The sequence below is a fragment of the Terrapene carolina genome, unplaced genomic scaffold (genome assembly GCF_002925995.2).
Source record: "Terrapene carolina triunguis isolate 2854851 unplaced genomic scaffold, T_m_triunguis-2.0 Scaffold33891, whole genome shotgun sequence".
In the NCBI taxonomy this organism is placed as follows: domain Eukaryota; kingdom Metazoa; phylum Chordata; order Testudines; family Emydidae; genus Terrapene; species Terrapene triunguis.
The window spans coordinates 13,236,697-13,249,376 of record NW_020698242.1 but is presented as its reverse complement, the minus strand read 5'-3'; the positions used below and the strand labels follow the sequence as shown (position 1 = coordinate 13,249,376).

Below are 12,680 nucleotides of genomic sequence, written 5' to 3'. Positions count from 1 at the left end.
GCTGGTCTGTCATAGTACCAAGGACGGCTCAGTCTTGACCCTGGGTTTTATGAATCCCAACAGTTACTCTTCCCAACCTATAATGCCCAGTGAAAGCTAGCTCACCTTTTTAAGATGCTGCTTCTAGTCATTTTTTGTGCGCATTTTGATATGAGCTCCCATGTTCACCGTGGGCTTCATGCCCTGGCAGTGCTATGTAGTGGGACTATAGAGACAGCCACGTGTTGGACGGTCATGCTACTCTGAAAATCATGGTGACGTTTTTTGGTGTATTTCACTTTAGTGTTGATAGTAATGTCAGTTTGCCTGTGCTTTGATGTTACCAATCTGCTGGATTCCTCCCCACTCATCCTTTCCAGGGCCAGTGATGAGAGAGGCTTTTCAGCCTCCTTTGCATGTTCTGCTCCCCAGTTTCCCCACAGAGTGAGGGGTGTCATTCCATCTACCTCCATTTTAGAAAGAAGCGGTGAAATGTCCTTACTGTGCATCTCTGGAATCCGGCATAGCTGAGCTTCCCTACACAACTACCCTCACTTGGGGCTGGGAGCAGGGCCGGCTCCAGGCACCAGCGTAGGAAGCTGGTGCTTGGGGCGGCCAATTGAAAGGGGCGGCAGTCCGTCCGGTATCGGGGCGGCACGTCCGGGTCTTTGGCGGGAATTCGGCGGCAGGTCCCTCATTCCCTCTCTTTCTCTTTGAGCTGCCATCAAATTGCCACCGAAGAGAGGGAGGACCCGCCGCCGAAGAAGCGGTGCACTTGAGCTGCCGCCGAAGTGCTGCCACTCGTTGTCTTTTTTTTTTTGGCCGCTTGGGGTGGCAGAAAAGCTGGAGCCAGCCCTGGCTGGGAGCCACAGCTAAGGAGACCTCTGGTGCCCTTTTCCATTTCCTAAATATGGATAATTTCTCCATAGCCACCTGTGTTAAGAGCTGAAACTAACATGGCTGCTCTGAAGAAAGCCATGTTTTGTTATAACACGTCTGTTAACTGATGTGTCTCAGCATTATCTATGGATAGATAGCATTTGGTTGGTTAACTTCTGCTGTTGTAGGGCTACGAAAGGGGCATGGAGCGTTTTTATAAGTTTGAAAAACAACTCTGAAAAGCCTGTGGTAGGGTTTATAGTTTACAGACATGTTTACAAATGAAGAGCTTTCCATAGAATTTTTCTAAAGTAAATGTCATATTATTGTTTCTATTACAGTAGTACCCAGGACAAGAGCCCCCTGGCGCTAGGCGCTGTACAGACACAGCACAAAAAGACAGCCCCTGCCCCAAAGAGCTTCCAGTCTAAGTATAAGACAAGAGATGGACAAACAGGGGAGTCCAAGGGAACGATGAGACAATCTTGGTCAGCATGACAGGCGGTGGGTGGTCTTCGCACACCACCAGCCTAAATACTGCCAAGTTTTTTGTTGTAGGCTTCTTGGCAGAGGAGAGTTTTAAGGAGAGATTTGGAGGAGGAGGAGGAGTTCGTTTTGCAGATGTTTACCCGGAGCTCTGCCTGAGCATGAGCTGCAGGCAGCATAAGAGAGAGCATGAATGTGATTGTTTGGAAATTTAACAAGGAGGTGATGGAGGCTAGCACCAGGAGCCAGTTAGAGGCCGGCGTCGAACTTTTGATACTGAATGAGATATGATCGGTCGGGTGGGAATAGGTAGTGAAGGGCCTTGAGAGCGAAGACAGGTAGCTTACGTATGATATGATAGAGAAGAGGGAGCCTGTGAGCGGATGCAAAGAGTGGAGTGACCTGGTCAAAGCAATGGGCTAGGAAGATGATCTTTGCAGCAGAATATAATGCTGGTCAGAGGTGCTGAATTGGTGGCTCATTGTCCAGACACAAAATAGAACAGAAGCCATGAATCTGATGGGTATTTAGTCTCTGCATGAAGTCAGCTGGTGGGTTTCAGTCCCACTCCTTGGAACTAAACACCCTTCTGATTCAAACCATTTCAAGTTGTGGGCCTTAAAAGCTGTGGCTTTTTAGGCACCCAAAAAATTGGTATGAGGTTTTGCTTTCCCCCGTCTCAGTTCTGTTCTCTCGCCTGTCCCCACCCACAAAATTCCCAGACTGGGGATGGTGTTCTGGAATTACTCTGTTCCTGGACAATTTCCTGCAATTGTACCTTTAAAAAAAATAACAAAAAGTTAATGGGTGCAATGTGTTATGCCATCAGGTGGCAATTAGCCGGTGGAAGATTTTTTAAATGACCCCCATTTGTCGTTTCAGCCTAAGTACAATAAGACTTTTGCTTTCGGACTCGATTTGGGTCGCTAGTCTGAAGTACACAGTTGTGCTGAGGCTTTTTAGCCTCTGACCTCAGGAGAGGAGATATTTTTGTTCCCCGAAAAGGCCTTGCCTGTCCTGGCTCCAGACCACGTTTCTGGTCTTGGTTACAACACATACTTCTGTGTATTTCAGATGTCAGTTGTCTTTTCAGCTCTGTAACCAGGCAACACATGGCACGGGCAACAGAGCTCTTTGTTATTCTCCTGAATTGTGCCTTACCTAGGCCCAGGCACAATGGCAATGCTGAGACTGAAAGGGCTTGGCTCGGGGCGGCTGCTCTGAAAACCTTGCAGGGAACATTGTACCTTGTGTTCACATCCTCTGGTTTTCTCTAGAGATGAGAAGCAGGCCAATACAAAAGGCACATTTTATAAGTGGACTTTGTAATTCACCACATGTTAATTGCTTTATGTATTAGTCTCTTGAATACCAGAAAAATTCATAGGACTGATGATAGACTCCATAGGCACAAATAGTTACCTAAGTGCCAAAAATACCTATACATAGTGTGACGGGTTGGATCACAGAAACCCCCTTGGGAGCTGCCACCTGATGTGCAAAGACTACCTCTGCTCCTGTTTTCCCTGCCAGCTCAGGACTCCAGCACCCTGTCTTGTTGAGCCAGACACTCCCGTCTGCTCCAACACAGACCCAGGGTCTGAATCACTTGCCCCAAAGCAGCAAGTTTACCTGAAAACAGCTCACAGAAGTGTGCTTGTCTTTAGCACTCAGATGCCCAACTCCCAATGGGGTCTAAACCCAAATAAATCCGTTTTACCCTGCATAAAGCTTATGCAGGGCAAACTCATAAATTGTTCTCCCTCTATAACACTGATAGAGAGATATGCACAGCTGTTTGCTCCCCCAGGTATTAATACATACTCTGAGTTAATTACTAAATAAAAAGTGATTTTATTAAATACAGACAGTAGGATTTAAGTGGTTCCAAGTAGTAACAGACAGAACAAAGTAAGTCACCAAGCAAAATAAAATAAAATGCGCAAATCTATGCCTAATCAAACTCAATACAGATAATCTCACCCTCAGAGATGCTTCAGTAAGTTTTTTCTCAGACTGGACACCTTCCAGGCCTGAGCACAATTCTTTCCCCTGGTACAGCTCTTGTTCCAGCTCAGGTGATAGCTAGGGGATTCTTCATGATGGCTCCTCTCCCCCTTTGTTTTCTTCCACCCCTTTATATATCTTTTGCATAAGGCGGGAACCCTTTGTCCCTCTGGGTTTCCACCCCCCCTCACTGGAAAAGCACCAGGTTAAAGATGGATTCCAGTTCAGGTGACATGATCACATGTCACTGCAAGACTTCATTGCCCCCTTGCCAGCACACACACATCCAGGAAGACTAACAGGTAAGCACAGCCGTCTTCAGACAATGGTCCTGGTTAATGGGAGTCATCAAGATTCCAAACCATCATTAATGGCCCACACTTTACATAATTACAATAGGCCCTCAGAGTTATGTTTTATATTTCTAGTTTGATACAAGAGTGGTACATTTCTACAAATAGGATGATCACACTCAGTAGATTATGAGCTTTGTAATGATACCTTACAAGAGACCTTTTGCACGAAGCATATCCCAGTTACATTATATTCACTTATCATGTTTTTATAAAACCATATAGACTGCACAATGTCACACATAGGACCCACCTTTACAAGCCCTGGGGCATTAATTTACTGTGGTGGAGGCTACTGTTGCTGAGAGAAGCCCCACGTGGGAATTAAGATCAGTTCTGTAGACAAAAAGTAAGGGTATCACTTTCCATTTGAGTCTAGCCCATCACGATGACTATCCCTGGTGCCTTCAAGATAAATTACATTAAGCAGTCTCTCAGAAGCAGCCCAGTACTTAGAATGCAGGTGGCACTTTGCTCCCTTACGAATTGCATCTGGGGCCCATGGCAGATTGGCCCCACTTTGAGTGGGATGCGTGGATGCTTGTACCTGTTTTGGCAGCGCAGCAGTTATCCTGTATTTTCTGTTTTGTAATGATCTTTATAAAATCTTTGATTCTTCTCTCTAAACAGACGGTTGATGACGAGGCGATGGCAGCATAAATGAAGATCAAGTAAGGAAGGCAGAACGATGCCCAAGGGTGGGTGTTCTAGAACACCACAGTCAGACGATTTCTCTCTCCGCAACGACATGGTGGAGAAACAAACGGGGAAAAAGGTAGCATGCTGTTTTTTTTCATATTCACCTGACTTTAGAGAGGGCAGGTTCACCATGAGAGGCCAGGACTGGGCAGCGTCCAGCCATTTATAAGCCACTCCAGTATTTGCTGTGCTAAGAGATTGCCCAACACCCTGTATCAGCAAATGATGTTGAATCTGAATCAGACAATATTTGTACAGTGGTGACATGCCAACTGATAAGGACTCAGCTTACAATGTGCTTCCCTTTGGCCCATTGTTCCCAGAGTCTGTAATACCCATTGCGAGGTCCTGGAGCTGAATGGTAGTGACTTGAGACAGTGCTGTAGGTGACACTTTGGACGGGTGTTCAGTAAAATGATTGTGAATTTTAAAGTTTTCTATCTTAAAGAACCATTGCAGAGACAAATAACTGCCGTGAAATCAGAAGTACTGTCTGAATGTCTGTAAGGGAGGAACTTATCTCTTTGTGCATACTGTTCTTGTTCCCCCAAATGCAGTATCCATGTAAGAATCTCAGCTGTGCTGAGCACACATGGAAGTCTGATACGCTCTAATTAATGGTTGACCAGGTGTGAGTATTTCAGTAGCTCTGCTGAAAATATTGCTGTTTGGATTTTAATTAAGGCTTCTGAGGTTTGATCTGTGCTAAGAATTGCAGATGAGGTTACTGAAATGAAATGGGAGTTTAAGGATGCTTTTTCTTTTCTATTACACCCCCAACATAAATTCTGCTCATTTTGCCCCATACCTGAGCTCCATCCCCTGCCCTCCAGTTTTTTGATAGTCCTTAGCAGTGTCCCACTGGATTACAATAAAGTCTATAGGCAGCTTCTATTGTTGAAAAATTGTGTATAGAAAGCCGTTTTTAATTAAAATTAAAAACCTATGTGTATTGAAAACTGTTACTCCGCTATAGACACAGATATTTCCCAGTCTCCTTCTATCCCCTGGCCCAGTTTGTCCCAGCATTTCCTACCTCTGAAGCTGTTTGAACTTCTCCTGCCTGATATGTGAATCAGAGTTTCATTAGCAAACCAAGATGTTGCCTCTTGTTCTCCCATCCTCTGTTTTTCCTTTTCTCACTAACTTTCCCTCCACATTTCCATGTTGCTGGTCTTCTTTCTTCACGTCATTTCTTCTCCCTTCCCTGATCCCTCTCCCTCGTTGGGGCTTCCATAGTATTGTTTCTGATGCATTTATAAGAGTGACTTGCACTTTCCAGCAGTGTGCTCTCCCTTCCATAGTAACTGCAGCGTTTGGAGCAGTGCTAATGCTATTTAATCTATCTAGACTGTGATTATCACTGTAGTGTCTGAACGCCAGCTATCCTCTTCCCACTCAATATTAGAACACGGGCTGCAGGATTGCAGGGGGAGCTGCAGAATGGGATCTAGCAAAGACACTGCTCAATTGCAGAAGTTTTGCAGCATTCCAGTAGCAAGGAGATACTGCCCTCTGCCAACTTCTGTTCTACCTCCAGATGACTGCTTGCTGGGAGTTCATAGATTCTCCAGGGCTGATCATTACCTCGGTTCCTAGCACAGCCTTACTCTTTACTCTGGCTTCTTTACAATTGACAACATGCCCTGGAATTTTGTGAATGTTGAATAGTTATATTGACCATTCAGCCCAGAAAGGATTTTGGGGTGGTCACCTGCAGTGGCAAGAGGAGAAAGGCAGAGAAGATGACCAACTACAGCATTTTTAGGTGGGAGTCAAATATCAGATGGATTGGTAGCATCTGCCCAGTTCCCTTTCTCTTGCTCTGCATGTGCATAGTTGAATCTGTTTGCATGCAGGGCACCTTCTAGGACACGACAAGGTGCTTATGTGGAAGACTGCAAAAATTGGGCACAGTAGTCTTGAATGTGGAGAAATGGCTGCAAAGTGCTACTGTGGGGTGTCCAGTGAATATATCAGAATTCACCCTGACTTCTTCCTGGCAAATGAGGCTGGAAGCCAGTAGCGCTGATTACACTGGAATATGAAGCTGAGGTTTTGTCAGGGCCGTGTATGGAGTAGGTGCATCAAAGGGCACAGGGAACAGTTATAATACGATTCAGCCTCCATTTTATTGCACCCGGAAGCTTAAAGAAAAGGCTGCAGTTCAGTTACCTGCTGTGGAGTCATTTGACTGATATTACGAATAGGAATGCTGGGAACTGTAGCTTAGTTTCCTGTGGCTGAGTGACGAGGACATTGTTTCTACACTGCCCACCAAAAGCCTCAATGCAGGCCTTGTGGGACAACATTATTTAGTGGGGACAGAGAGTACAGTCTCTCGGCTTGCTTAATTCTGGTCTTCTCAACCTGTGAAGAAATTTGAAGACTATTGTCCACTAGGGACAGAGCTGAGGTCCAAGTTAAGCAAATCATCACTTTCTAGTTAACTCTGTAAGGGTACATCTTCACTTACATCCGGGTCCGGATGTAAGCAATCGGTTTTCTGAGTTCGATTTATCGCGTCTGGTTAAGACGCGATAAATCGATCACGGATCGATCCCGGAAGTGCCCCGGATCGATCCCAGAAGTGCTCGCCGTCGACGCTGGTACTCCAGCTCGGCGAGCGGAGTACGCAGCATCGACGGGGGAGCCTTCCTGCCGCGTCTGGACCGTGGTAACTTCGGACTAAGGTACTTCGAATTCAGCTACGTTATTAACGTAGCTGAATTTGCGTACCTTAGTCCGAAGTGGGGGGGTTAGTGTAGACCAGGCCTAAGGGTGGAACATCAACTTAGGGTACAAGCAGTTGGGGGTTAGACTTTCTGCTTCCAGAGATTGTTGTGGGTATACTTCAGGGAGGTGGCAACTTCTAATTTATCTTGTATTTGTCAACAATTTCAAATGCCTCAGCCTAGAACTCCTCCTGCTCTGTCTAGGAGGGTAGCTGAGGTGTCTTAAGGTGCCTTCATTGGTCAGTGCCTCCTGGATAAACTAAGTCACATGAAGGGACTGGCTGGGCACTAGATACACTTTATAATTAATTGAAATATAATTTCAATATAATCATGATTGAAATATAAGATGGCAAAACAGTAACTTTATTACCATTTAAAATCTTTTCTCCTCAGTGTGACCTTAACATGAACAGTTGTTTTACCATTAAACTAACAGCCTTTAAATTGTTACATTTTGAGACACCAATGCTAAACAAAATGTAGCGTGCATAGTGTGTTCAGACATTTATTACTGGCTAGACTATCCCATGGGCTGAATGCCTCAGTAACTAGCTACAGGTTCTGTGCTGCAGGATGTTAGAGCCTGACTCCAGCTGCCCTCTTTACATCAGGCTGTTGCTATGTTGAAGCCGCATAAACCTGTTCCCTTTTAGTTGCAGTGCTAATTGAGAAGTGGGAGAGCTAGGCCCCCCCAGCTCTCACCTCTATCCTTCAGCCCGGACCATTTAGTAGCTTCTGATATCTCTGTTGTTCTGCTGCAGCCAGGGGAGTGAGTTAGCTTAAAGACCAGTTCTCTAACTGGAAGATGAGGGTCATCAAACCAGAGGCGATGCCTAGAGGGGCATGGGGTGGGGGTCAAGTGCCCCCCCCCCCCCAAGATTTCTGCGAGTGCCCTTGCAGGGATTGGTGTGCTCGGCCTGCTGGGTGGGTGCGTATGTGTCTCTCATCTCCCTGGCAACCGGGTCTGGGTGGGACAGAAACGCTTCTCACACCGGGTGAAGATGGCCGCTCTGGGTCACGCTCTCTGTGCAGCACAGCGGCTGTCAGCACAAGAGCCTGGCTGGGGAGGCAGCAGTGGCCTGCCCCCTCCACTCCCCGCCCAGGCCTGGCTGCTGGGGACAGGGCCAAGTAAGCCAGAAACGTGCTGGGGGGGGAAGCACAGCAGGAGAAGGACAGAGGGTCCCCTCCCTCCGCCCGGTAACTCTGGCGGGAAGAGCGCGGTGGCCCTGGGCTGAGTGCGGGGGGGTGGGGGTGTCGCTGGGAAAGGCTCCAGGAGCAGGTTCCCTGGCCTCTGCTCAGCCAGAGGTAGGGGCATTGCCCGCGCCCCTTCGCTGAGGTGTCTGTGAGAGCATGAGTCTCCCTGGGCCCGGTCCAGAGGCACATGCTCCCCATTTCTGTCGCCCCAGCCTTCCAGGAGCCAGTGGGATGGGCTGCCCTAGCCCAGGAGGTGGGGCTGGAAGGTTCCTCCCAGAGGCGTCACGTGGGGTGATGACATGCCCCCACTTAAATTGTTCTCCCTCCCCCTGTCAGCAGGCATGAGTCGTCTCTGCGTCAAAGCCTGGTGGTCAGGATGTATTTGAAAACTTTGCCCCCTCTGTTGTCTTCCTCTGTGATGGAAGAATGTAAGGGAACTAGGAGACATGTTAACATGACAGCCTGTGCTCTTAGTACACCCCAGCCAAGCATTGCCCAGGTTTTTGTAGGCTTCCTGGCAAAGAAAAGTTTTAAGGAGAGATTTGAAGGCGGATGAGTTAGTTTTGCAGACATTTGCGGAGAGCTCCTCCCAAGCATGCAGTGTAGCATGGGAGAGAGCGTGAAGGTGGTTGTTTGAAAATGTAACAAGTGGGTGATGGAGGCTGCTTTCATGGGCTTGATTGGAGGCAGGAGTCAACCTTTCGATACTGGATGAGAGGTGATAAAGTGAGGATAGGCCATGAAAGTGAAAACAGGCAGTTTCTGTTTGATACCGTAGAGAAGAGGGAGCCAGTGGAGGGATGCAAGAGAGGAATTACATGGTCAAAGCAATCAGATAGGAAGATGATCTTTGCAGCAACATTATACATGGATATGAGCAGTAGAAGATTGTGTTTGTCAAGGTCAGAGAGAAGGATGTTCTAGTAATCAAGGTGCAAGATGATGAGCCTGGATGAGCATTTTACCTGTATGGATAGGAAAAGCTATATCTTAGAGATGTTATTGAGAAAGAATCTGCAAGACATAGGCTTTGTTTACACTGCAAGTGCTACAATGGTATTTCTGTTGTTGTAAATTCACCCCCTTGAGAGGCAGTAGCTAGGTCAATAGAATTGTTCCATCAATCTGGCAGTGACTGTGGGGCACTGGTTGGCTTAACTACGTCTCTCGAGGTGTGAAGTTGTCACATCCCTGAGTGCCATTGCTAGACTGACCTAAGTTTTAGGTGTAGACCAGACCTTAGACACAGCCTGGATCTGACATTTCCTCACGTAGTCTTCACAGATCCCCATTCCAGACTTCCTGCTTCAAAGCGGGGTAGATCAAAGTGCATTAGGGAACTTTCAGTGCACAACTGCAGGATCCACACAGGCAGTTAGGGCGAGTTAGATTTACACCCCAGCTTCCTGGGCACTAACAATTTGTATAGATTAAGGTCTGAGGCTGCATTAGAGGAACGGCCATGTTTTCCATAGATTTATAGATTTTAAGACTAGAAGAGACCGTTGCGATCGTCTGGTTTGACTTCCTGCATAACACAGGCTATAGGACTTCCCTTGATTAATTCCTGCTTCGAGTCCAATAGCTGAGCATGAAGTAGAGCCTCTTTTTTAAGAAAAACATACAATCTCAATTTAAAAATTGCCAGTGATGGGGAATTCTACCACAACCGCTCCATTCCACAGGCCATGGTGAGAGTGCACCAGTTTGCTCCACAGTGACCTTCACAACCAATTTAGGCCACAGCAGAGATGGCCTTTGAAAGGAATCTCATCAGACTTAACTGGAAGAAAGATCACTGTCACCCAGCCACAAATGGGTAAGGACTGGAAAGCAGTGGTTGGAGGGGAGAAACTGGGGACATGTGAGACTAAGTGATCTCCTCTTAGCTGTGAGGTAAAGTTTTCTAAGTCTCTTCGGTGCTCTTGAAGCCTCAGTCCCATTTTCAAAAGAGACTTTGCCTCCTATATGACAAAGTCCCATAGACATTTAATGAGACATTGATACCTAAGCAGCTATGTCACTTTTAACAATGCGACTTGGGCTTCTAAGTTTCTTAGATGCTTTTGAAAATTTTACTTGTGTTCACTAGCGCTGCAGCAAATAGCATGTTTTTTTAAAAAACAGCCATTCTGTTTCCACATGTGCTTTTGTGTTTGTATTTTGGCCCTGGAAAAGAAAGAAGCATGGTCTTATTGTTACTGCTTTCGACTGGGACTCGGGAGCTAGACTCAGTTCTCAGCTATGCCAGTATATTCCGTGTGTCCTTGGGCAAGTCACCTACTCCCTCTGTCCCTTGGTTCCCCATTTGTAAAAGGTTCCCCCTTCCTCCCACCATTTGCCTTGATTGTCTATTTAGATTGTAGACAGGGACTGTCTTGCTACATGTGAGTAGAGTGCCTTGCGCAATGGGCCCCAATCTTGGTTGGGGCCTCTAGGCACTACCACAATACAAATAACAACTATCCTGATATGAATTGGATTGAGTATTGTCATTCCAAACATGTGGCTAAACATCCTTTGTCAAGGCATTTGCTCTTTATGGTTTTATTTTTTGTGATACAGGAGACACCTTTCCCTCCCTGAATTGATGCGTTGGTGCAGTTCAGAAAAGACTTGGTGTGGCCAGTCCAGTTTGTAAATGTTGTTTTTGTTCATCATTGCTTATTTGTCTTTAGTGTTGCAATCTGAAATGCTATCGATCCAGTTTGGAGCACAAATGGCTTTGGGGATTTCCATCGTCTGGTAATGCAAATCTTTGCATAAGAGATTGGAAAGTGGGTCAGTTTTGTGAACTATACAGTGAAAGTGCAACTTTAGTGCAGTTCTAAGTAGTGCATGAGTGGTGGTGTCAATAGTTCAGGGTGTGCTTGTACCCAAATCCAAGAACTCACTTTCATCTACCAGAAGTCTATATTCCTTTGCATCGGTTTGCACTTCGGTCATGCCTTCAGGGTCATTTTTGCAACTATAAGAGCTAAAGAATTTTTTCCCCATGAAAACTTAGATTTTTGGAGCACAAGGTGGTAACCTCAAACTGCAGCAAGTTGACCCAATTTGAGCCCTGAGTGAAAAAATAACTGCTACTGAGCCACGTCATACATGTGCAGATGGGTGTTCAAAATGGCTGCTCCCAGACTTTCGATGTTATCTGTGCTCGAATTTAATCTGCCTTCTGTAATTTAACCCCTTCTCTTTACTACATGTATGTGACAGACCCTTATTGTACAGCCAGTCAGGAGTATATATTTGCTTGTCTAATTTAAGCAGACTTATATCACCGTCAGTACTGTATCAGTGGGTAGAAGTATTTGCAGTAGAGTGAAATTAGCTTGTTCTATTGAGAACTGTGGCTTTGCCACCCAAAAAGAGGACCTAAGAAATCCCTGGTAATGCCCTTATAATACACTTAATTTTGTAGTAGAATACCATATGGGGACAGTTCTTCTAGGTCCCAGCTAATGATCGGACTGTGCCCAAAGATGTGAGGATTTGTAACATTGATATTTTTAACTCTAACTAGAGCGACTGGAGAGAGGTTTTTTACTAGACATGCAGTAAATCTTACCAATATCCCACAGCACTGAGTTCCACAAGTTTGATATGTTAAAATGTTACTTTTTACACATTGTATTTAAACTGCCAAAGTGAACATATTTTGTAGGCTTCAGTTCCTTAAACTCTGACAGATTTCTTAGTCTGTGACATGTTCTGGCTACAGGGGAGCTTTTTCACCATCCTCTTATTCAGTTGTTATCCTTCATTTGACAGTGTTATCAGTGTACTGTATTAATTTGTAAGCGAGGCATCATTGACTAGTTTAGACCATAAATTTTGAATAGGGGAATGTTTTGAATCTTTTCACAAGAGTAATTTTCAGATTAATTTGCCATGTTGTCGTTTGAAAATGTGAGTATGAAATTAGGTTTCTAAAGTATCAATTTAAAATGGTTATTTATTTAAACTAACATAAGGGCAACAACAGAGCTTTGAAGTGATGATGCAAGTCCAGCAACACTGTCAGCTTGCATTTTCTACTAGGTTTCACTGGCAGGAAGAGTACTTTCCCGGCAACGGAGAGCACTATGGGTTTTCTCCCACTGAAATCTATTTTAAGATTTCAGACAATGAAAGAATCCTATATTTTGTATGAAGTTCAGTTGGCCCCTTGTTGCTAGCATTCTGAAGCTCTCAACAGGGAACTCTAATGCCTTTTGCATAAGTGCTTTGTATGTAGGAAATCTCAACTTCCAGTGTCAAGGCCCATAACTCAAGGTGTAGGAAAAGGTTGTTTGTAGCCTCTTTATGCATAAAGGAAAATTATCTTCATTTCCCTGCCCAGTCT

The 12,680-nt window shown here is 45.4% G+C and overlaps 1 protein-coding gene across 1 annotated transcript in view; it reads left to right on the top strand.

Annotated features, from left to right (window-relative positions):
- The window catches only part of LOC112103473 (ankyrin repeat domain-containing protein 11), a 219,070-nt gene that overhangs the window by 157,910 nt on the left and 48,480 nt on the right, over positions 1-12,680 (top strand). Inside the window, exon 3 of the mRNA XM_026663675.1 lies at positions 4,335-4,479. Coding sequence (XP_026519460.1) covers positions 4,393-4,479 — 87 coding nt within the window. The 5' untranslated portion in view covers positions 4,335-4,392. The remainder of the gene's footprint in view (positions 1-4,334; positions 4,480-12,680) is intronic.